The sequence below is a fragment of the Hyperolius riggenbachi genome, chromosome 6, assembly GCF_040937935.1.
Source record: "Hyperolius riggenbachi isolate aHypRig1 chromosome 6, aHypRig1.pri, whole genome shotgun sequence".
NCBI classification, from domain to species: Eukaryota; Metazoa; Chordata; class Amphibia; order Anura; family Hyperoliidae; genus Hyperolius; species Hyperolius riggenbachi.
The window spans coordinates 317,966,254-317,992,028 of record NC_090651.1 but is presented as its reverse complement, the minus strand read 5'-3'; the positions used below and the strand labels follow the sequence as shown (position 1 = coordinate 317,992,028).

Sequence of the window (25,775 nt, the reverse complement as noted above, 5' to 3'; positions counted from 1 at the left end):
TCACGTTCGCTGTTTGTGAACCCAAAGTTTCATGTTCGGACCATCTCTGTTAATAACCAGGCTGGTATACTTGTTTTATTTTGTTGCCTGAAAGAATTAATTTCTATGCATGAAAGTGAAAGCTTCTGTCTTGACAGGAGCTTGTCGGGAATTTAGTAAACCTCACTGAGAAGCAAAGTAACGCCATAAAATTTTTCTTGGCAGAATACTTCTGAAGGCATGGAGATAAAATACATGAACTAAAGACCTTTTTCTAACTCTGGGACACATATTAGGCTGACACTGAGCAGAGGCAACAAAACATTTAATCAAGAATGTAAATGTTTAAATATAAAATAAAACCACGGGATAGCTAAAAAAAAAAAAAAGTCATTTTGAGCAGTAGGAGCATAAATTCAATTGTTTATCTCATCAATTTATTTTAACCTCAGGTTTACTTTAAAGGACTTACGAGGCCAAAATCGTAAAAAAAGTCAAGTACCTGGAAGATGTTTAAATGCACAGAGAACGCCCTCCGCGCCCTCCGTGCAGTTCCGCCGGGTCCCCTTCCTGAAAGTGCCCCCCGTGCCGATCGCGACCCCACAGGCCGGGACGGGCTCTCATGCCGCTCCTAATATGGCCGCCGGAGCTGGCCGCGGCTGCGCAGTCCGCATTGCCCTGAGTGCGGCTGCGCAGCTCTAGGGCCAACCCCTCCGAACCACGCACTGTAGAGCCTGATCCGGCCTGTAAGGTCGCCATCGGCACGGGGGGCGCTTTCAGGAAGGGGACCCGGCGGAACTGCACGGAGGGCGTGGACGGCGTCCTCCGTGCATTTAAACATCTTCCAGGTACTTGACGTTTTTTTACGATTTTGGCCTCGTAAGTCCTTTAAGGTTTGCTTTAAAGTGTACCAGAGCTGAAAAATAAAAAAGATTTTATACATACTTGGAGCTTCCTCCAGCCCCATCCTCCTGGATCGCTCCCATGCCGCCGTCCTCCGATGTCTGCAGCTCCGGTACCGGGTCCCCGCACTTCCGTCAGTCAGAGCCAGTCTAACGTAAGAGAAGTGCGCTGTTTGCGTAACTCTCCTGCGGCTTACGTAGAGGGTGCGCTTCTCCTGCATAGACTGGCCGCGCTTACGTAAGTGATGAGACCTGGTTCCCAAAGCTGCGGGCAGCGGAGGACGGCGGCGTCGGAGCGATTTAGGCGGATGGGGCTGGAGGAAGCCCCAGGTATGTATAAAATTATTTTTATTTTTTCAGCTCTGAATCCCTTTAAAGAGGAACTTTACTGAATATAACTTTAGTCAATATTTTACCATTGTTAATTTATACCAGTCCCAGATTTACATTCTTAAATTTATCAATGGTGCCGGCATCTTTATTGCAGGCAAGGTGCATCAGTTTGGGATTTTTATTTCCCACCACTGTGTAGTGAGCAGTAACATCAGTTGATTGCCTAGAGTGCTCTGGGGCAAAAGGATGTGTGACATCATAGCTTAGGCTAAACATCACTGGGAGGGTGGGGCTACACACCAACATACAGCAATATATAGTTATAAGAAGTGTTTTTGATGCTGAAACCAAAATAATGTAAAGTTGGTATCCTGAGTAATATTCCAATATGTTCTGTGGTAACAGGAGCTCTTTAGCACATCACAGTTGGCTACTGGTTGTAGACAGTGGAGAAAGATCAGCTGGGATTCCGATCCACTCAGGAAGAAAAATTGTCTCATACTTAAAAGCTGTAACAAAGGTGTAGCTAGGCAATGTGTAGTTTGTTAGATAGATAGTTTCCCCTCCAGCCAAATAGGCTGCAAACAAGCCAAACGTCCCAATGGTCATAATCGTGTGGTTACAATGTGCCAACAGGGCAAAGTCACGAGCTGGTGATCCTTCCTTGCCATCCCCAGCAAAGTGAATGTCCCCCAACGAGTTGTTAATGTTCTCTTTACACCAACCCATCCCGTTGCTGGTCACCACAAACAATGGGTTTTCATATTTCCTTCTAAAATAGTCCATGGCTTTTTGTAGGTACTCCTTGCTTGCGACCACAATTTTCTTGTTCCTGTTCATGATACTTACATAGTCTCCTCTACGGACATGGACTCCAACGAAGGTGGCGTTAGCTTTGTCTCCTTGGATCTTGGCAAGATAGGCATAGGATTCTTCTTTAATAAAGTCATGGAAGGTAAATTCCCGAAGAATCTCTTCTCTGATATGGTGATAGAAGGTCCAGGAATAGGGATAGCCCGTTATCTTAACAAACTCTCCGGACATGTTATAATAGTCATCAGACATCCAGTTATGCTTAATGAAATAGGTCTTCCACCGAATACGTCTAGAAACTTTCAGCTTAATAATAGGCAGTTTTATCTTGAATAGTTCTGAGAGCTCATCATGCATTTTGGGCAGAATGTAGGCCTGATGCTTGTGCAATTTTGCAAATGCATAGAGTGTTGCGTACTGACCCATGAGATTTCCAAAACGTCCTAATGGCTCCACAGTCCACACACCACTGGGTAAATCAGCGCTGGCATTGGTTGATATCATCTCGTGTTTAAAGACATTGTAGTCAAAGGGTTGTACTTCGTTGACCCATGTGCAAGAGGGTGTTTCTTCCCTTGTCTTCATCATAGTCACATTATACCAGAAGGATATACCAATAACAGCTATGATCAGTATTACAATTTTGGAGATCTTCCAGCCTATACTGTTCATGTTCTGTGAAAATTCAATTCAGCCCCCTGAACGAGGAAGAGGGAAAAAAAAGCATCAAAGTGGAACTCTACCAAGTGAACAAAAACTTTTATCTTCATCTCTAATTCACATGATAAAAACACTTTATAACTTAATTGTTTTATTGTTACTAATCAAACAGAAATGATCTATATATTGTTTTCTTTGCCCCAAATTAGGCTTTCTTTGGGTGGTACTTTTTGCTAAGAATTATTTTATATGTATCTTAAGGGGAATAAAATTAAAAAAAAAAATGAAGAAATCATTATTTCTCAGTTTTCGACCATTATAGTTTTAAAATAAAACTTGCTGCTGTGGATAAAACCCACACATTTTATTTGCCCATTTGTCCCGTTTTTAAAGAGGAACTCCAGTGAAAATAATGTAATAAAAAAGTGTTTCATTTTTACAATAATTATGTATAAATGATTTAGTCAGTGTTTGTCCATTGTAAAATCTTTTTCTCTGATTTACATTCTGACATTTATCACATGGTGACATTTTACTGCTGGCAGGTGATGTCAGTAGAAGGAGATGCTGCTTGCTTTTTTGGCAGTTGGAAACAATGCAACAAGGCTTCCAACAGTGTGATGTCAGAACCATGGTCCTAATATCACACTGTGGGAGGGGTTTCACCACAATGTCAGTCATACAGAGCCCCCTGATGATCCGTTGTGTGAAAAGAAAAATATTTCCCCTTGTAAAGGGGGTATCGGCTACTGATTGGGATGAAGTTCAATTCTTGGTTACAGTTTCTCGTTAAATTGTGTCCCTAATACAATATATGGCGATAACATTTTATCTGGAAATAATGGTGTATTTTTTTCATTTAGTGATTGTTAATACTATAATACTAATTACAAGCCTTTATTTGCAAAATTAAAAGTAATATACCATCATGACATACATATTAAAAAGTCCATAAGGTAACCAGTTAGTTTTTTTTTTTAAACTGTGTGATTTATTTTGGTAATTGTAGGGTAGAGGTTTAAGGGGTTATCATTTAATAAAAGGGTTACAATTTAATAAACAATTATTTATTTATATATAAAAAGTGTGTTAGAAGGATTATGTGTGTGTGTTTGAGTGCATTTTATTTTTCAGCCACAAGACGGCACCACACTTAACTTCCGAGTATCGTAAACAGTACTCGGAAGTAGGTATTTATGTGTTTACATGAATGAAGTGCCGACGTCAGCGTGATGCCGGTTTTTAATTCATTACGGGCACTGTGATCAGGATGGGAACAAGCTGTTCCCAGTCCCTGATCACCTTATTGGTGGAATTGCGACGGAAACGAATGACAGCAGTGCGGCGATCCAGAGTGGTGAGGTAAACATGGGCACATGTATTTACGCCCCCGGTCGTGAAGCATTGTGCAGGTGGGGGGGCATAAATACACGATACAGCAGTCATGTACTGATTAAAGTACCACTATAGTGAAAACATTTGTAAAATGTAAAATACTGGTACATGTTTACAAGAAATACATTTCTCCCAGCGTAAAACGCACTATAAATTTCTCTTCACTTATGTTGTTGTCACTTACAGTAAGCAAGTAAGCAAATCCATCTTTTCATGGGGGATCTCTGTATTATTATTTGTTTCAGAAATGCTTACTGAATGTCAGTTACTCAGTCCAAATGGCAGAATAGTGTGCAAATGAGTAGGCAGGTTGACTGACTAATATATATATATATATATATATATATATATATATATATATATATATATATATATATATATATATATATATATATATATATATATATATATATATATATATATATATATATATATATATATATATATATATATATATATATATATATATATATATATATATATCCTTTCCAGGGCATGCTTTTGAAAAGATTAAATGAGATACTGAGAATCTCCCATAAGGTAATAGATGAGTCCAAAACCTATCAGATCTGTTAGATTTTTACTGCCTACTGTAAGAGACTGCAACATAGAAGGGAAGGTAATTTATAGCACATTTTAGTGAGGTAGGAGTGTATTTTTTATAAGTATGTGTACACATATGTTTTAAATTGTACTATTTTTTTTTTGTGATCGTGTTCCTTTAACCACTTCACCCCCTAGGGTTTTTTTTACCCTAACGGACAAGAGCAATTTTCCCCTGGCAGTGCTCCTCCCGTTTATTCGCCAATAACTTTATTACTACTTATCGCAACAAAATGATCTATACCTTGCTTTTTTTGCCACCAATCGGGCTTATTGTGGGTAGTACATTTTTGCTAAGAATTGTTTTATTCTAAATGCATTTTAAGGGGGAAAATAAGAAAAAACCTGAAAAATTCATTATTTCTCAGTTTTCGGCCATTATAGTTTTACAATAAAACGTTCTCCTGTGGCTAAAACCCACACATTTTATTTGCTCATTTGTCCCAATTATTAAACTGTTTAAATTTTGTCCCTATCACAATATATGGCGACAATATATTATTTAGAATAATAGGTATAATTTTTCTGTCTTTTTTTTTTTTTTTTTTTTTTTTGGCCCTGTCCACAATTACAAGCCCCTATCTAGTAAAGTAATAGTAATATACCCTAAAAAAATATAGATTTAAAAAGCTAAGTCCCTAAGGCAACTATTTTTGTATTTTTTTTAAACAGATTTTTTTTTACAAGTGTGTTTTTTTTTTTTTTTTTTTGGGGGGGGGGGGGGGGGAAGAGGGGCTTTGGAAGTGGAAGGGATTAACTGTATTAATATTTAATTATAAATGTATGTGTGTGTATATATGTGTGTGTACGTGTAACTTAACTTTTTGTCCACCAGATGGCACTGCGAACACTATCCTGGTTCACAGAAAGTGTTCACTTTTTTATTTTTACATTTTACTAGCCTCTGACGGCTTCCTGTTTTATGAATGGACATGGCCCATGATCGGCGTCATGTCCATTAATTCCAGGCATTGCGATTGGGTAGAAAAGCGCTTGCTCCTCTTCCACAACACGGATCTGGTGTCCCGACATTTAACTGGGGCAGGGGAGGCACGCATGCGTGCACAGCGGCAATGGGTGTGAGCGATGCATTAAAGAGAACCCGAGGTGTGCTTAAAGAATGTTATCTGCATACAGAGGCTGGATCTGCCTATACAGCCCAGCCTCTGTTGCTATCCCAAACCCCCCTAAGGTCCCCCTGCACTCTGCAATCCCTCATAAATCACAGCCATGCTGTGAGGCTGTGTTTACATCTGTAGTGTCAGTCTCAGCTGCTCCCCCGCCTCCTGCATAGCTCCGGTCCCTGCCCCCGTCCCTTCCCTCCAATCAGCAGGGAGGGAAGGGATGCAGGCGGGGACTGGAGTTCTGCAGGAGGCGGGGAGAGCAGCAGACTGACACTATAGAGATAAACACAGCCAGCTCTGACAAGCTGTTTGTCAGCAGCGTGGCTGTGATTTATGAGGGATTGCAGAGTGCAGGGGGACCTTAGGGGGGTTTGGGATAGCAACAGAGGCTGGGCTGTATAGGCAGATCCAGCCTCTGTATGCAGATAATATTCTTCAAACCCATCTCGGGTTCTCTTTAAAATGTCCTGGAACTGTTAACAGGACCTTTTAATGCGTCTGCTTGTCTGGAAGTGGTTAACCTCTTGAGGACCGCAGTGTTAAACCCCCCTAGTGACAGGACATTTTTTACTAAAATGGCCACTGCAGCTTTAAGGCCTCGCTGCAGGGCCGCACAACTCGGCACACAAGTGATGTCCCCCCCCCCCCCTTCTCCCCACCAACAGAGCTCTGTGTTGGTAGGGTCTGATCGCTCCCCAGTTGTTTATTTTTTTTTTTTTTTTATAAATATTTATTTTATTATTTTTTTTTAAATAAATATTAAATAAATATTTTTATTGTCCCCTCCCTCCCCCCGCCAGCCAATCAGCGTGATCGCCCAGCCTATGGAGGGGACAGCCGTGTCACACGGCTGTACGGGGTAATTAGACGGCGCTCCTGGGAGACTGCTGGCTCCACTAGGAGACTGAAGGCGGATATGCGCACGCATAAGCGCACGCAATCTCCTGCTACCCGCATAGAAGGCCGTTCACGCCAATCGGCGTGGAGCGGTCCTGGGGCTGCGGCATGAAGCGGTCGGCAAGCAGTTAAAGGACCATTATCACGAAAAAATTTGAAATACATGTAAATACATACAAATAAGAAGTATGTTTCTTCCCGAGTAAAATGAACTAAAAATTACTTTTCTCCTATGTTGCTGTCACTTACAGTAGTTACTAGAAATCTGACGGAACGGACAGGTTTTTGACTAGTCTATCTTCTTCTAAGGTATTCTCAGTATTTAATTTATTCTTTACAATTTATTCTTTACTATTCCTGCAGTTGGACCGAGCAACTGCCGTTCAGGAAGTGCTTTTGAAAATAAAGAAAACCCTGAGAATTCCCCATGAGGAGATGGACTAGTCCAAAACCTGTTGGTTCTGTCAGATTTCTTATACCTGCTGTATGTGACAGCAACATAAAAGAAAAGTAATTTATAGCACACTTTACTTTGGGAGAAATGTACTTTTTATTTATGTGTTTTCACCTCCCTGTGGTTCCAATCGCCGAACATTAGCCGCTGGTCTCTTTTGCATAGCTGCTTATACACGCTCTACTTCCTGTTAATCAGCCGCTTATACACGCTCTACTTCCTGTTAATCTGCCGCTTATACACACTCCCTTGTATACAAAGCTCCCTGCTGCACTAAATCTGCAGCGGAGGGGGGAGCACGGAGGGCGGCCCCGGGGAGAGGGAGGGAGGAAGGAGGAAGAAGTCGGGCCGCCCTCCCCGCAGCCATCGCTTGCTCCTCCATCACGGTGCCCCCCCTCCCTCAGCGCTCAGGACGGTCACACGGACTGCACGCCTATGGAAACGGGGCTTGTGATTGATATGGCACATCACTAATCTGGGTGATAGTGGATAAGTTTGCTGGCGGAATTACGCTATATACCATATGTATTATTTTCATCTATATCTGCCGAATCTGTGGATGGAGTGAAGGACTGGGCGCTCAGAGGGAACCATGACCATGCTGTGGGATTGATACAAAATGCTCATTATGCTGATCTGTCATTCAATCAGCCAACAGAGTCGGTGAGCGCAATCTAGACTGTTCATATGTGGTGGAAAGAGACACAATTACCCACAGTCACATTGAGAGCAACAGGATTTGTGTGTTGTATAGAGCAACTCACCTCCCTGCCGTTCCAATCGCCGATCACTTGCTGTTGGTTTCTTCTGCATAGCCGCTGTGAGAAAACGCGGAAAAGCCGCCGCGGGTGTTCAGAGCAAGGCGGCTGATTCTGCGTCCAACGCGGCAGGTTGCGCACATGGGTCTGCATCTGCTGGCATGACTGAACGCGGAGAAACTGCCGCATGTCCTGAGAACAAGGCGGCGGATTCCGCGTTCGACACAGCAGTTTGCACGCATAGGCCTACATCTGACAGTATGGCTGAACGCGGAGGAGCCGCCGCATGCTCTGATAGCGGTGCGGCTGGTTCCGCGCTCAGCACAGCGGATGGTTTACTGCACAAGTCTGGTGTGGCTGGGACTGATAGTCCACACAGGTTTAGAAGGACGCGCGCGCGCGCTGAGAGGCAGAGCTTTTATGACAGCCAGAAGGGAGTCAGCTGACCAAGCCGGTCAGCTGACAATTCCACCACTTCCCAGTGGTCCAGCACTTAGGGGAGGCGCTGGAGAGTGCCTTGCTATATATACTGGGTGCTGGTCATTCTCTGGTTGTCTGCCGTTGCGATCACTACGTGGAAGCACTCAGACCTTTTTGTCAGAATTTGTGTTATTCTCTAGACCAGTTCCAGGGTGTTGATGATCACGGACCTCACACCCTAGATTAGGAATACTGTATATTATCTGTGTTATTCTTTAGACTAGTTCCAGGGTGTTAATGACTACGGAGCTCACACCCAAGACTAGGAATTAGCTTTACCATCCTGTTATTACTTCAGACTAGTTCCGGGGTGTTGATGATCAAGGAGCTCACACCTTTAGACTAGACAATTGTTGATTATTTGTTATGACCTTCTGCTTTCCTGACCTCTCTTCTGATCTCTGATTTGGTACTTCGCTATATCTGATACTCCGTTGCCAAACCTTGCTTGCCTTAAGATTCTGTATCAGTCTCTTCCCTCTGTATCTGATCTGTCTGTCTGTTGCCGACCTGGCTTGTCCGACCTCAAGAACTATCTCTAATGTTTAGAGATAGTTCACAGATCTGTCAGTGACACTCCACCATTGGTGTCACTCACACTCTGGTCCTTCCCACTCTCAGCCTGACTCCTCCCCTTGGGGAGCCTCAGGCCATCGGAAGGAGCCTGCTCTTTGGGCAGTATCTCTTACTGCCTTGCACCCTCTATACGGGGGCTCTCCTCAAAGTATTACTGTTGCACCAAACACTCATATTTACTCAGGTGTCCAGAGGTTAGAGATATATCTGATTATCTGTGATACTGCAGATCATCAATAATAGGGTATATATCTGTATTCTCGGTGATACTGCAGATCACCGGTAATCAGATCCTCTCTGTGTTACACCGATCGTTACAGCCGCTTATACATGTTCTACTGCCTGTTAATCAGGAAGTAAAGTGTGTATAATCGGCTATGCAGAAGAGACCAGCCGCAAGTGGTTGGCGACTGAAACGACAGAGAGGTGAGTTGCACTATACAATACATCCTGCTGCGCTAACTCTGCAGTGGAGGGGGAGCATGGAGGGTTCCCCGGGGAGGGGAAGGGAGAAGTCGGGACGCCCCCCCCCCTGTCACTCACTCCCCCCTTCATGGGGGGGGGGGGGGCACCTACCTATCTAATATATATTGCAGGCACCTATCCATCTAACCTTTACCGCGGGCACCTATCTATCTAACCTATACTGGGGGCTCCTACCTACCTAGCCTATACTGGGGGCACCTACCTACCTAGCCTATACTGGGGGCACCTACCTACCTAGCCTATACTGGGGGCACCTACCTATCTAGCCTATACTGGAGGTGCCTACCTATCTAGCTTGTACTGGGGGCACCTACCTATCTAACCTATACTGGGGGCACCTACCTATCTAACCTATACTGAGGGCTCCTACCTATCCAGCCTATACTGGGAACACCTACCTATCTATGTGCCTGCACCATCATGCATATAGGGTACAGACTCGCCAGATTTGGTCATTGACCAACCACAGGTAGGGAAGCAGTAAAAAAAGGGCGCATATGGCTATGGCCAAATGGGCGCTGCCATAGACTGCAATGCAAAATATCAGCTATTGGGCGCCCGAGAAATAGTGGTTGCAGGGATCGTGTTAACAAAAGTTTTCGTTTACAGAATAAGGTTTATTACAAATATCGTTTACAAGTTCGTTTTGACTTTGTGCTTTATTTTCATTTTTTAAATTTCGCTTATAGGAGCTTTTACTTACTTTTCCGTTTTTTAAATTTCGCTTTCAGGACTGTAACAAGTAAATTTTCGTTTACACTTATTTTATCATTTAAAATTAGTTTTCATACGTATAATGCTTAAATATCGTTTTCAACCTTATTCTATTAGAAATACATTGCTTTTGGTATTAACTTTGTTTTTTACACTTATAATGCGTTGATTATAGTTTTCAGATTTATTAACTTACTAATATATCGCATTTAATATTACCGTTATTTGAAGATTTTAATGCATACATGATTGTATGGCTATCTATTCTAATATATATATATATATATATATATATATATATATATATATATATATATATATATATATATATATATATATATATATATATACTTTTTCTATTTATAATACTATTAATGTGCATGATTTTAAGGCTATTTATTCTATTACAAATACATAAATTATTCTATTCATGTTATTTATAGAGGTGTGTTTAAAGATTAAATATATTATTGTTTATATGTGTGTAAGGGTACAGTGGGGATGGTTAGGGTTAGGCACCACCAGGGGGATGGTTAGGGTTAGGCACCACCAGGTGGGTCTTAGGGTTAGGCACCACCAGGGGGGTCTTAGGGTTAGGCACCACCAGGGGGTGGTTAGGGTTAGGCACCACCAGGGGGGTTTTAGGATTAGGCACCACCAGGGGTGTGGTTAGGGTTAGGCACCACCAGAGGGGTCTAGGGGTTAGGGATAGGTACAGGGAGGGTTCTGTGTGAGAGTAGGGTTAGGTATAGTTACAGTACAATATACACCACCAGGGGGGTGGTGAGGGTTAGGCACCACCAGAGGGGTCTAGGGGTTAGGGATAGGTACAGGGTCAGGGAGGGTTCCGTGTGAGAGTAGGGTTAGGTATAGTTACAGTACAATATATACCACCAGGAGGGTGGTTAGGGTTAGGCACCAACAGGGGGGTCTAGGGGTTAGGGAGAGATACAGGGAGGGTTCTGTGTGAGAGTAGTGTTGGGTATAGTTAAAGTACAATATTTGTAATATATACAATTCAATTATGTATATTTAAACAAAGAGGGGGTCTAGGGGTTAGGGATATGGATAGGGAGAGATCTGTGTGAGCCTACAGTTAGGTATAATTGCAGTAAAATACCTACCTAGTAAAATCTAACATTGTATTACTATGCTTTAATACAAGTGTAAATATAATTTTTTGTTATAGACACTATTTGACATTTCATTTCCAAATTCGGTTGTTGTTATAGACGGTATTTTGACGTTTCATTTCCGTTTATTCAACCTATTCAGCACTACATTTTCATTTGTAAGCTATAAACAAAAAATATTGTTTTACATTACAACTTATAATTTCGGCTATATCCCACGCCCTTTTTCCAGGCGCCCTTTTTTGATGCACGCCCACAGACCAGCTCTCCTCACTTTAAACCACACTTGGGGCCAGTGCACACCTAAAACCTCTAGCAGATCTGCTAACGCTAGAGGTTTTTGAAGCAGATTTTCAGAGCAATTTTAGGCATGTTTAGAGAGGGTTTTCTAAACATGCCTAGTGTTTTTTTGGAATGTTTTTGTGTAGCAGATTTCATATATTGTTACAGTAAAGCTGTTACAGAACAGCTTCTGTAACAAAAATGCCTGGAAAACCGCTCTGATCTAGCGTTTTTTCAGAGCAGTTTTCCACTTTCCTATACTTTAACATTGAGGCAGAAACACCTCAGAAATCTAAAAAATGCTGCAGCCCGAGTTTGCGTTTGTGGAAAAAACAAACCACTCTGGTGTGCACCAGCCCATTGAAATACATTACCCAAGCAATTTTCAAACAGCTAGCGTATTTAAAAACTCTCCAGAACCGCTCTGGTGTGCACCAGCCCTTGAATCAGTGTCAACCCAGCTTTCTCCACCGGCATAGACAAGCTCTAGCCCAGACCCTCAAGACTGCCACAAATCACTCCTTCAAAAAGCTCTACATAGAATATTATTGCTTTATTAAAACTTTAAAAACAATCGTAGTGCACCCACATTTCCATAAGTATTATGCACATATAAAAGTTTGGAAGCCCTTGTGTATCCCAGCATCTTCTCCACTGTCAAGCACAAGCTCAGAGATGACTCATCAGGGGCTTGCTTACAATTAGTGATGCTCAAATACCCCTTTTTAAAATTCGAGTTTGGTCGAATTCGAATAGTAAATTATTCGAGGTCAGTCGAATATTCGAGTCGAATAATTTTTACTATTCGATTCGACCTCGGACTTCGAGCTCACTATTCGAGTCGGTATTCGAGCTCACTATTCGAGCTGACTATTCGAATTGGCCTTAAATAGCTTCCAACACTTGTTTTGAGGGTGAATGATGCAAGAAACATCTTTTTTTCCAAGTAACAACAGCAAGTGATTATGTGGGGATGTTCCTTTAAAAAAAAATGTGGAAAGAGAAGTTGTGTCCTAAATTTTGTTCAGTAGTGTTACTGTATATACTTGTTCTTCTTCTTCTTTATCGTTCTTCTTCTTCTTCTAGATCTTCTTCTTCTATATCTTCTTCTTCTTCTTCTTCTTCTTCATCTTCTTCTTCTTCTTCTTCTTCTTCATCATCTTCTTCTTCATCTTCTTCTTCTTCTTCTTCATCATCTTCTTCTTCTTCTTCTTCATCTTCTTCTTCTTCTTCTTCTTCTTCTTCTTCTTCTTCTTCTTCTTCTTCTTCTTCTTCTTCTTCTTCTTCTTCTTCTTCTTCTTCTTCTTCTTCTTCTTCTTCTTCTTCTTCTTCTTCTTCTTCTTCTTCTTCTTCTTCTTCTTCTTCTTCTTCTTCTTCTTCTTCTTCTTCTTCTTCTTCTTCTTCTTCTTCATCTTCTTCTTCATCTTCTTCATCTTCTTCATCTTCTTCATCTTCTTCATCTTCTTCTTCTTCATCTTCTTCTTCTTCATCTTCTTCATCTTCTTCATCTTCTTCATCTTCTTCATCTTCTTCATCTTCTTCTTCTTCATCTTCTTCATCTTCTTCTTCTTCTTCTTCATCTTCTTCTTCTTCTTCATCTTCTTCTTCTTCTTCTTCTTCTTCTTCTTCTTCTTCTTCTTCATCTTCTTCTTCTTCTTCTTCTTCTTCATCTTCTTCTTCTTCTTCTTCTTCTTCTTCTTCTTCATCTTCTTCATCTTCTTCTTCATCTTCATCTTCTTCATCATCTTCTTCTTCTTCTTCATCTTCTTCATCTTCTTCTTCTTCATCTTCTTCTTCTTCTTCTTCTTCATCTTCTTCTTCTTCTTCTTCTTCTTCTTCTTCTTCATCTTCTTCTTCTTCATCTTCTTCTTCATCTTCATCTTCTTCATCATCTTCTTCTTCTTCTTCATCTTCTTCATCTTCTTCTTCTTCTTCTTCTTCTTCTTCATCTTCTTCATCTTCATCTTCTTCATCTTCTTCTTCTTCATCTTCTTCTTCTTCATCTTCTTTGAGCTATTTTTGAGCGTAACAAATAGCTGGTGGGCGCACGCATGTTGGAAGCGCCATTGTATGTGCTCCCTGGCAGTGGAAACACAAAGACAGCAGGAGGTAAATTCAGCAGCAGGAGGAGGAGGATGAGTGTGTGGCAGCAGGCAGTCAATGAGGCAGGCAGCTCGCCGTGACATAATAGCCCTGGTACCTAGCGGTGATACCAGGGCTGTAAATAAACACAACAGGAGGTCCCAGACAGCGGTCGTGCAGCCCACATTGTGTCCAATACACAACTGGGACAACACAGTTTTCAACCCGGGCACCTCAGAAAAATTAAACCTTTTTTTTTTTTTTTAATGGTTTGTTTGGTTTTGGTTTTGCAACCAATATAGCTATTGTTTGACGTAATAGCTGGTGGCAGAGTGGCAGCAGAAGGTAATTCTGTGTACCCTGGCAGTGGGAAACACAGACAGACAGCAACAGCAGCAGGAGGAATGGAGGAGTAATGTGAGCAGCTATTGTTTGACGTAATAGCTGGTGGCAGAGTGGCAGCAGAAGGTAAATCATCTGTGTAGTGTACCCTGGCAGTGGGAAACACAGACAGACAGCAGCAGCAGGAGGAGGTATGGAGGAGCAGTGTGAGTGTGGCAGCAGGTAGGCAGCGTGACATAATAGCCCTGGTACCTAGCGGTGATACCAGGGCTGTAAATAAACACAACAGGAGGTCCCAGACAGCGGTCGTGCAGCCCACATTGTGTCCAATACACAACTGGGACAACACAGTTTTCAACCCGGGCACCTCAGAAAAATTAAACCTTTTTTTTTTTTTTAATGGTTTTTTGGTTTTTGGTTTTACAACCAATATAGCTATTGTTTGACGTAATAGCTGGTGGCAGAGTGGCAGCAGAAGAAGGTAATTCTGTGTACCCTGGCAGTGGGAAACACAGACAGACAGCAGCAGCAGGAGGAGGAATGGAGGAGTAGGCGAGCAGCTATTGTTTGACGTAATAGCTGGTGGCAGAGTGGCAGCAGAAGGTAAATCATCTGTGTACCCTGGCAGTGGGAAACACAGACAGACAGCAGCAGCAGGAGGAGGTATGGAGGAGCAGTGTGAGTGTGGCAGCAGGTAGGCAGCGTGACATAATAGCCCTGGTACCTAGCGGTGATACCAGGGCTGTAAATAAACACAACAGGAGGTCCCAGACAGCGGTCGTGCAGCCCACATTGTGTCCAATACACAACTGGGACAACACAGTTTTCAACCCGGGCACCTCAGAAAAATTAAACCTTTTTTTTTTTTTTTAATGGTTTTTTGGTTTTTGGTTTTACAACCAATATAGCTATTGTTTGACGTAATAGCTGGTGGCAGAGTGGCAGCAGAAGAAGGTAATTCTGTGTACCCTTGCAGTGGGAAACACAGACAGACAGCAGAAGGGCAGTACACAGCAGCCCACTGTAGGTGTAAAATGTGTGACTGCAGGCGACGTAATAGTCAAAGTGAACCAGGCTGGCTTAGTGAGCAGGAGCCAGGAGGTGGTAAAGGGTGGTAAGGCACATTAACGATGGTTCCGGCAGCCAGTTCATGTCCCCCTCTCGCCGACAACAGGGGCCAGGAACTCGCCTTCCACCCACGCCTGGTTCATCTTGAGAAACGTCAGTCTGTCCACAGACTTGTGAGACAGACGTGAGCGTTTCTCGGTGACCACGCCACCAGCTGCACTGAAGCAGCGCTCGGACAGCACGCTGGAAGGGGGGCAGGACAGCACTTCCAGGGCGTACTGCGCCAGCTCGCTCCAGATCTCCATGCGCTTGACCCAATACTCCATGGGATCAACAGGGGCATCGCTGTCAAGCCCGCTGTACGACCCCATGTAGTCAGCCACCATGCGGGTCAGGCGCTGGCTGTGACCGGAGGAGGATGCTGCTGCATGCATCTCCTCTCTAGTCACTGCTGCCGGAGCCTCTACAGTCCTGTAGAGCTCGTGGCTGAGAGACAGCAGGTCTGTGGGGCGCTTGCTGCTGCTGGATGCAGGCACCTGCTGCTGCCTCTGTGCTGGCTGCTGGACAGTGGGGGTGGAAGGCTGGGGGAAGGCTTCCTCCAAGCGCTCAACAAGGGCCTGCTGCAAGCTCCTTATTTGTTGCGCTGGGTCTCCTCCTGCAGGCGGCAGGAACTGGCTCAACTTCCCCTTGAGGCGTGGGTCCAACATCATGCTGATCCAGATCTCCTCCCTCTGCTTCATCTGGATCACCCTGGGGTCCCTGCGCAGGCACGTCAGCATGTGCGCTGCCATTGGGAAGAGGCGGGCCACGTCTGCTGGCACATCGACGTCAGTGCTGTCCTCATCCTCCTCCTCTGCCGCCTCATCCTCTCTCCACCCCCGCACCAACTCAGCTGCGCTGTGCTGATCCCCCTCATCAGCAGCCAGGTCAGGGACCTCCACCAAGTCCTCCTCCTCCTCCCCCTCAGAGGTGGACTGCGCAGCTGGTTGCCGCTCCTGCTGGTCCAAGGCTGCCGCTCCCTGTTCCAGCAAAGCATCGAGGGCCCTGTTCAGCAGAGAAACCAGGGGCACCCACTCGCAGACCATAGCATGGTCCCTGCTCACCATGTTTGTGGCCTGCAGGAAGGGAGCCAGCACAAAGCACACCTGCTGCATGTGCCTCCAGTCATCATCGGGGACGATGGACGGGATGTTGCTGGTCTTGTCCCTTCTCTGAGCTGCGGAAACAGTGGCCAGGGCAAGGTACTGTTTGACAGCGTGCCTCTGTTCAACCAGACGCTCCAACATCGCCAGGGTGGAGTTCCAGCGAGTCGGAACGTCAAGGATCAGCCGATGGCGTGGCAGATCCAGCTCCTTTTGCACGTCTTCCAGGCTCGCACAGGCTGCAGCCGAGCGCCGGAAGTGACGCACAACATTCCTTGCCGTTTCCAGCAGTTCGCCCATCCCCTGGTAGGTGCGCAGGAACTTCTGCACCACCAGGTTCAGCACGTGGGCAAGACAGGGGATGTGGGTCAGGTTTCCCCTGTCTATTGCGGCAACCAGATTGGCCCCATTGTCGGCCACCACCTCTCCGACTCTGAGGCCTCTGGGGGTCAGCCAAATCCTCTCCTGCTCCTGGAGTTTGGCCAACACATGGGTTGCCGTCAGCTTGGTCTTCCCAAGGCTGACCAAGTGCAGCAGCGCTTGGCAGTGGCGGGCCTTCACGCTGCTGCTGAGGCGGGGGGTTTGGCCAGGTGTGCCGGAGGATGGCAGAGGATCGGAGGAACCTGCTGCAGTTCCCCTGACCCTGCGGGGTGGCACCACCCACTGTGTTGCTGCTGCTGCTGTGCCCGCTGCTGCTCTCCCATCCTCACCCCCTTCCACCAAGCTGACCCAGTGGACAGTGAAGGACAGGTAGCGGCCTGTCCCGAAGCGGCTGCTCCAGGAGTCCATGGTGACGTGGACCCTTTCACCAACCGCGTGCTCCAGCCCTCGCTCCACATTGGCCATCACAAAGCGGTGCAGTGCAGGAATGGCCTTGCGGGCAAAGAAGTGTCTGCTGGGGAGCTGCCAGTCTGGGGCTGCGCAAGCAAGCAGCGCACGAATGTTGCTCCCCTCCTGCACGAGCGTGTACGGCAGGAGTTGGGAGCACATGGCCCGTGCCAGCAAGCCGTTCAGCTGCCGCACGCGACGGCTGCTGGGAGGCAGAGCCCTAACCACCCCCTGGAAGGACTCGCTCAAAAGGCTCTGGCGTGGCCTTTTGCTGACACGGGAATCAGCAGACACAGCAGAGGAGGCCACTGAGGACTGGCTGCCAGAACAGGCCTCAGTGTCGGCGGCAGGAGTTGCAGAGGGGGGAGGAGCAGTGCGTTTCCGCACTCCTGCTGGTGCTGCTGGAGGAGCAGGAGGGCGGGTGGCTGCTGTTGCTGCTGCTGCTGCTGAAGGCTGTGCAGTGATGGGTGTGGTGCCACTGCCAGCACCAGATGCCTTCAGCCTCTGGAACTCCTCATGCTGGTGGAAATGTTTAGCCGCAAGGTGGTTGATGAGCGAGCTGGTGCAGAACTTTAAGGGGTCTGCACCTCTGCTCAACTTCCGCTGACAGTGGTTGCAAGTGGCGTACTTGCTGTACACAGTGGGCATGGTGAAATATCGCCAGATTGGTGACTTAAACATCCCCCTACGGCATGGAAGCGCTGCTGCCTGTCTCCCTGTGGTGGTTGGGGGGGGGGGGGGCTTGGGGGGCTTGGGTGCGGCTGGTGGTGGTACTGGCAGATGCTGCTGCTGCTGCTGCTGAGCCTGAGACACCAGCAGGCTGTGGGACCTGCCTACTGCTGCTGCCAATGCTTGCAATGATGCGCCTCCTTGCAAGGCCCACAAGAGCATCCTCCTCCTCCTCCTCAGAGCTGCTGAGGACGACATCCCCTGGAGGTGGTGGCACCCAGTCTCTGTCTGTCACCGGGTCATCATCATCCTCCCCCTCCTGAAACATGTCCTGCTGGGATGAGGACCCCCCAAACTCCTCTCCTGATGCATGGATGGGCTGCTTGACTGTCGCCACAGTCTTGCTGTCCAATCCCTCATCCCCCAAAGTGCCCATCAGCATCTCCTCCTCAAGATCGCCAACAACAGCAGACAATTTACTCATGATGCCTGGGGTCAAAAGACTGCTGAATGACAGGTCGGCGAGTGACGGTGAACTGGCCTCCTCCCCAGACCCTGCTGGGCGGCTGCTGCGAACAGGGGTGGTGGTGGTGGTGAGGGTGGAGGCCTCGGATGCAGAGCTGATGGCGGGCTGCTCATCCTCCGTCATGAGTTGCACCACAGTGTCTGCATCCTTTTCCTCAATGGGACGTTTCCGACCCGGCTGGAGGAAAATGGGAGCAGGTGCTACACGCTGCTGCTGCTGTGTCTCTGCAGCGTGAGTTGCAGATGCTCCTGCTGGGCGGCGCCCAAGGCGTCCACGGCCAGTGGCTATGGGAGGAATGTTAGCCACTGACGCTGCTGCTGCTGCTGCGGAACTGTGCATGGTGGCGCGCCCGCGGCCGCGGCTTGCCACAATGCTGCTCCCTCTCCTCCTGATTCCCTTGCTGCCCTTCCCCTTGCCCAAACCGCGCTGGCTGCCACTTCCAGACATCTTCAATGTTTTGGGCGTATAGAGAAAAGTTTTTTAAAAGGGCGGCTGAAAAGTGGGGTACTTTAATGGAGTGGGTTGGTTGGTGAGGTGACTGAGTGAGTTTTTCGAAGGGGGCTTGGCGCTCTGGCTCTCCGGGCTCTCTCATAAGCACCTGTAATCGACCTGAAGAAGCGGCTTGGACCGCGAAACGCGTTGTCTATTGTGCTAAATAAACCCTCTTAACCATTTATCAAGTGGAGTCTCCTTGTATAAAGGGAACACTCAACACACTATACGGGCGCCTCCTACCCCCTTCGAAAAACAATCCTGTATTACCCCACGCGTGGGGTCCTTCACGACCGACGAGAAGTGAAGCCTTTTTCTAAGGAGCAGCGACCGATCACTATAAAGACCGAGTGGGGACGGGACTTCCCCACAAGCCTGTACAAGTGGTTGCCTCTAAGCAACCTACACTTGTGAGTATATTTACTCTTAATTTTTATTCCCTTATCTGAAGGTAATACACCATAAGGGCTCCTGGTACCCCTGCGGTTTTTTTCTTTTTTTTTTTTTTTCTTTTCTTTTCTCCATAATTGACCAGATCGTGACTGAGTGAGTGTCCCCTAGTACAGTAAGTAAGTAGTAACAGTCAGGAAGTACAACTAGCAGTTACAATAATCAGTAGTAATCACAAGTAAATTTAGTGTGTGTACACTCAGACAGTGAGTGCACGCACGCACGCAGGAGCTAGTAGCCTATGGACAGTGACTGAGTGTCCTAGACTCCTAGTACAGTAAGAGTAAGTAGTAACAGTAAGTAGAACTAACTAATTACGATAATCAATCAGCGATCAGAAGGAAATAGAGTGTGTGTTGTGTGTGTACACTCAGACAGTGAGTGCACGCACGCAGGAGCTAGTAGCCTATGAACACAGTGACTGAGTGTCCTAGACTCCTAGTACAGTAAGAGTAAGTAGTAACAGTAAGTAGAACTAACTAATTACAATAATCAATCAGCGATCAGAAGGAAATGGAGTGTGGGTGTGTGTACACTCAGACAGTGAGTGCACGCACGCAGGAGCTAGTAGCCTATGAACACAGTGACTGAGTGTCCTAGACTCCTAGTACAGTAAGAGTAAGTAGTAACAGTAAGTACAACTAACTAATTACGATAATCAATCAGCGATCAGAAGGAAATAGAGTGTGTGTTGTGTGTGTACACTCAGACAGTGAGTGCAGTGCGCACACGCAGGAGCTAGTAGCCTATATGAACAGTGACAGTGAGTGTCCCTACGGGTACAGTAAGAGTAAGTAGTAAGTAAGTACAACTAAATAACAATAATCTATCAGTAATCAGAAGGAAATAGAGTGTGTGTACACACAGACAGTGAGTGAGTGCACACACGCAGGAGCTAGCTAGTAGCCTATAAACAGTGACAGTCAGTGAGTGTCCTACTCCTAGTACAGTATAACTACAATACTATTAGTAAAGGACAGCAGAAATACTGGTATAGATGAGAGAAATAAACAGAGGACAGCTGCCCACAGAGGCAAGGCCCCCCTGAGGCCTAAACCTGTAAGCTTGCAGCAGCTGCCTGTCTCTAATGTAACACACAAGCTACTAACTAAAATACAATGTCTATCTAACTAACAACAATATAGGTGTATATGGCAGGTGTAGGTGAGCAAAAACGCTAGGTAAATGATCACAATAGAGCACTTGCTAAGCCAAAGCACAAAGGAGCAACTCTCTCTCTGTACAAGTCTCAGGCAAGCATGGAGAAACGGAACATGGCGGCCGCTATTTATAGGGTAGGGGCTGGCCAGGGTCCCCCTCTGTGATTGGCTGCCGTCAGAGGGCCTGGGAGCCCTCTAATTGGCTCTAAGGACATCAATCTGGGCTATGACGCTATTCGAGCTCGGTACCGAGCTCGAATAGCGCCGGGTTGCTCGAATAGCTCGAATAGTGAATGGGCTATTCGAGTGTACTCGGATAGCCCATTCGAATAGCTCCAGCTATTCGGAGCTCGAATACCGAGCTCGAATAGCTGAAAAAGAGCTCGAATATTCGAGCTACTCGAATATTCGAGCTCTGCTGAGCACCACTACTTACAATAAAGATCTGTCCTGCAATTTGCGCTGCAACTAAGTGCCATCTATTTTATTGTAGGGGAGGTGATACCCTCATGTTGTTGTGATCCAGTGACTTTTGGAGAACAATTTTGTATCACCGTATTGGCACAAGTATCTGCAATTTTGTATAGTGAAAGACCTTGTGTCCCTTGGTTTGGGCAGATTGATTGCTTAGGGGGAGCGCATACACTATCACACATTAATATTTGGGGGTTATTGTTGCAGCACTTGGCATTTTGGCCTCATGATCTGGCCTCATGATTACTAAATCGGATGCTAATGCATGGACCAAAAGAAACACAATGACAAGTAAACTAATATATTTTGCTGGCCACTTTTAGGTATATCTTCTTGCTAATACAGTACTGAGTTGGATCCCTGTTTGCCTTCAGAACTGCATTATTGTTTCATGGCATACCTCATTTGGTCCACATTGACATGATAGCATCATGCAGTTTATGCAAATTTATCAGCTGCACATCCATGACGCGAATTTCCCGTTCCTTAACATCATGGGGGAAATACTACCTTATTATGTGTATGTTTTGGGGGATTGAAGAAGTCTAATTACCTTTAGGCTGGTTCCACACTGTAAAGCGGTGGTAGCGTCGCGATGGGGTGCGCCCGCCATACCGTATCGCACCGCCAAAAACAGGCCTTTAGGGAATACCACGTTAGTACACGGTGTTTCCTGTCTGGCCACCAGCCAGGTTTATGTATAGGAGGATCTGTTTAAGTGATGAAACCACAAGGCAATTCTTGAGTTCAAAAAATCAAAATCACACTTTATTGTATCAAAAAGATTATCAACAAGTAAAAACTTTTGTATTTGTTAATAAAAATTCCTTATAAATGAATGTAGAAGATTATTATGTTTTGACAGATAGTAGACACAATATGCTTTGTTTGATGAAACAGTACGTTTCAGGCAATGACACTAGTCCGTTTCGGGTTGAGGGCATCTGTTCCAACCAGACACAACCCGGCACCTTACTGATGGCTGGCAACTGTGTTTGCAGCTGATGATCTACTTGCCAGCCATCAGTAAGGTGCCGGGTTGTGTCTGGTTGGAACAGATGCCCCAACATTTGTCTAGACTCATAGACTATGTATGTTGTACCTTAAAGATATATTTGTTGCTTTGTAAAGGTCTGATGAAGGGTTATGAACCCGAAACGAACTAGTGTTGTTGCCTGAAATTTACTGTTTCATCAAACAAAGCATATCGAGTCTACTACCTGTCAAAACGGAATAATCTTCTACATTCATGTTATGAAGAATTTTTATTGACAAATACAAAAGTTTTTACTTTTTGATAGGGGTGGGACGACGAATCCTACGAATCCCTCGAATATTAGGAAATATTCGAGATTCGTGGATTCGAATCCCGACGCCATTTTCCACTATACAAATCCGCCGAATCCCGACGCCGCATCGCCGCGCATCTGCCGCTCGCACTCGGCCTCCTCCGACCCCCCCGCGCCTCCTCCGCTCGCCCCCCCTGCCCGCATAGTTACCATCCACTCACCTATCCATAGCGGAGCGCAGAGCGGCAGACCTCTCGCCGACTTCCTGGTTCCCCCTAGTGACCGGCTCTTACAATGACGTCATCAGTAAGAGCCGGTCCGGCCACTAGAGGGAACAAGGAAGTAACGAAGAGGTCTGCCGCTCTGCGCTCCACGGGAAAGATGAGTAGATTATTATGCAGGGGTGAGCGGAGGAGGCACGGGGGACGGAGGGGGCCGTGGGGGGGTTGGCGGGGGAGGCGGGTTCTATCTACCTACCTACCTAACACTATCCCTACCTACCTACAGGCCGCTACAAACATAATGGAAGTCAATGGGGACCCGAACTTTCGTGCTTTGTAAAGCTTCCTCACATGCTACATACCCCAAATTTGCAGGGTATGTGCACCTTGGGAGTGGGTACAAGAGGAAAAAAAAATATTTGAAAAAGAGCTTATAGTTTTTGAGAAAATTGATTGTAAAGTTTCAAAGGAAAAACTGTCTTTTAAATGTGGAAAATGTTATGTTTCTTTGCACAGGTAACATGCTTTTTGTCGCCATGCAGTCATAAATGTAATACAGAGAAGAAGTTCCAGGAAAAGGGACCGGTAACGCTAACCCAGCACCAGCAGCAGCACATGTGATGGAACAGGAGGAGGCGCAGGAGGAGAAGGCCACGCTTTTTGAGACACAACAACCCAGGCCTTGCATGAGGACAAGAAGCGTGCGGATAGCATGCTTTGTACCGCCATGCAGTCATAAATGTAATAAAGATAAGAGGTTCCATAAACAGGGACTGGAAACGCTAACCCATCACAGATGGTCATTGTTCATGTTACTTGGTTGGGGTCCGGGAGTGTTGCATAGTCGTTTCCAATCCAGGATTGATTCATTTTAATTTGAGTCAGACGGTCTGCATTTTCTGTGGAGAGGCGGATACGCCGATCTGTGACGATGCCTCCGGCAGCACTGAAACAGCGTTCCGACATAACGCTGGCTGCCAGGCAAGCCAGCACCTCTATTGCGTACATTGCCAGTTCGTGCCAGGTGTCTAGCTTCGATACCCAATAGTTGAAGGGTGCAGATGGATTGTTCAACACAGCTACGCCATCTGACATGTAGTCCTTGACCATCTTCTCCAGGCGATCGGTGTTGGAGGTGGATCTGCACGCTTGCTGTTCTGTGGGCTGCTGCTGCATGGGTGTCATAAAATTTTCCCACTCCAAGGACACTGCCGATACCATTCCCTTTTGGGCACTAGCTGCGGCTTGTGTTGTTTGCTGCCCTCCTGGTCGTCCTGGGTTTGCGGAAGTCAGTCTGTCGGCGTACAACTGGCTAGAGGAGGGGGAGGATGTCAATCTCCTCTCTAAAGTCTCCACAAGGGCCTGCTGGTATTCTTCCATTTTGACCTGTCTGACTCTTTCTTCAAGTAGTTTTGGAACATTGTGTTTGTACCGTGGATCCAGAAGTGTATAAACCCAGTAATTGGTGTTGTCCAGAATGCGCACAATGCGTGGGTCGCGTTCAATGCAGTCTAGCATGAATTGAGCCATGTGTGCCAGAGTCCTGCCAGAATCCTCATCATCCTCTTGTGAGCGTTGTGATAGTTGTTGTGATGCATCATAGTCGTCACCTTCTTCCTGGTCTGCTTCTGCTGACCATTCGCGCTGAATTGTGGAAGTCCAACGTGCACCGCTCTGGCCAGTGGCGTAGCTAAGGAGCTATGGGCCCCGGTGCAAGTTTTACATGGGGCCCCCAAAGCACTCTATACATAACAATTGATATGGCGCACCAAAACCTGCCAAGAACAACCACCGTGCCAGGGTTGCAAGAAAGGGATTGGGAACAGTGTGTTAAGGATTACTACTATTCAAAGCATCTATAGAAGCGATTATTACAAGCAGAGGACCAATAGAGATCTAATACTGTGATAGAGGGTGGACCCTTCGGGGCCCCTCTGGCCCAAGGGCCCCGATGCGGTGGCTACCTCTGCACCCCCTATTGCTACGCCACTGGCTCTGGCCCTCGTCAGTGGTGGCAGGAAATTCCTGCTCCAACTCCAGCTGTTCCTCCTCCTCTTCTTCGTCATAGCTGCTGGGGCCAGCGTTTCCTGAGGCGGATGGCCTGATGTTGGTACCATCACGCTGATCGTTTTCTCCTTCAGATTCCCCCAGTTGCATCATGACAGCTGTTTCCTTGATTTTTAACATTGACCTCTTCAGTAAACACAGCAGTGGTATGGTAATGCTGACTGAAGAGTTGTCACTGCTCACAAGCAACGTGGACTGCTCAAAATTTTGGAGGACTTGGCAGAGGTCCAACATGTTGGCCCAATCGGATCCACAGAAGCTCGGCAGCTGTCCGGATGCGCCTCGGTACTGCGCCGTCATGTACTGGACCACTGCACTCTTCTGCTCGCAAAAGCGGGCTAGCATGTGCAGCGTAGAATTCCAGCGCGTAGGGACATCACACAGCAAGCGATGGTGGGGGAGATTGAAGCGCTCCTGCATCTTGGCGAATGCCCCCGAAGCAGTACTAGAATTTCTACAATGTTTGGCCACTCGTCGCACCTTCAACAGAAGATCGGCCACGCCTGGGTATGTCCTCAGGAACCGCTGAACTACTAGGTTCATCATGTGCGCCAGGCAAGGGATGTGTGTCAGCTTAGCCAACCTTAAAGCGCGAATGAGATTACTCCCATTATCACACACAACCATGCCCGGTTTCAGGTCCAGCGGTGCCAGCCACAAATCCGTCTGTTCCTTTATTCCCCTCCAAATTTCCTCCCCTGTGTGCTGCTTATCCCCAAGGCAGATCAGCTTCAGCAACGCTTGCTGACGCATGCCAACAGCTGTGCTGCACTGCTTCCACGATCCTACTGCTGCTGGTGCTGGGTTAGCGTTTCCGGATGAGGTACAGCTTTGAGATGCGTTGGAGGAGAAGGAGTCAGAGAGGTAGGTGCTGCTGTTGTTATCCAGTGGGAGGGATGGCGGTGCAGCTGTTTGCGGCGTGGGCAACACCCGCGCCGTAGCAGGTGAGCAGAGCCGGGACAAGGTCCACCACCAACAGAGGCTGGGCTGCCCAAGTGCGCCCCCCCCCCCCCCCCCGTTGAATGTAACAATAAATTATGCACAAATACAGTATTTTTACACAGGAAAATGAATTTATATAAATAACTGTAAACAAGTAATACAAACTACTGTGCCTGCGCAGTAAGCCGCATACAATGTGGGCTTGATTAACAGCGGCGGTTCACGCATGCACAGTGCGGATGGCCTCAGGGTTGGCTTCCGCACCAAGCACAGAGACCGGGAGAGCGGAGGTGACCGCGTAGAACAGTCGGCTGCTGGGGGCTGGAAAAAGCCCCAGGTGAGTAAAGCTTTTTTTAACATATTTGCCTGATAACTACTTTAAGGCATGCAGCATAATTCTGGCCACCTGTGTTTAAAGGTGTAGAATGAATGAT

The 25,775-nt window shown here is 46.4% G+C and overlaps 1 protein-coding gene across 2 annotated transcripts in view; it reads right to left on the bottom strand.

Moving 5' to 3' along the window:
• Positions 1-1,264: 1,264 nt before the first annotated feature.
• Positions 1,265-25,775, bottom strand: part of LOC137522868 (galactoside alpha-(1,2)-fucosyltransferase 2-like) — a 79,527-nt gene continuing 55,016 nt past the window's right edge. For both annotated transcript variants that reach the window (XM_068243009.1, XM_068243010.1), the window contains exon 2: positions 1,265-2,725. In XM_068243009.1, coding sequence (XP_068099110.1) covers positions 1,635-2,699 — 1,065 coding nt within the window. In that variant the 5' untranslated portion in view covers positions 2,700-2,725 and the 3' untranslated portion in view covers positions 1,265-1,634. The remainder of the gene's footprint in view (positions 2,726-25,775) is intronic.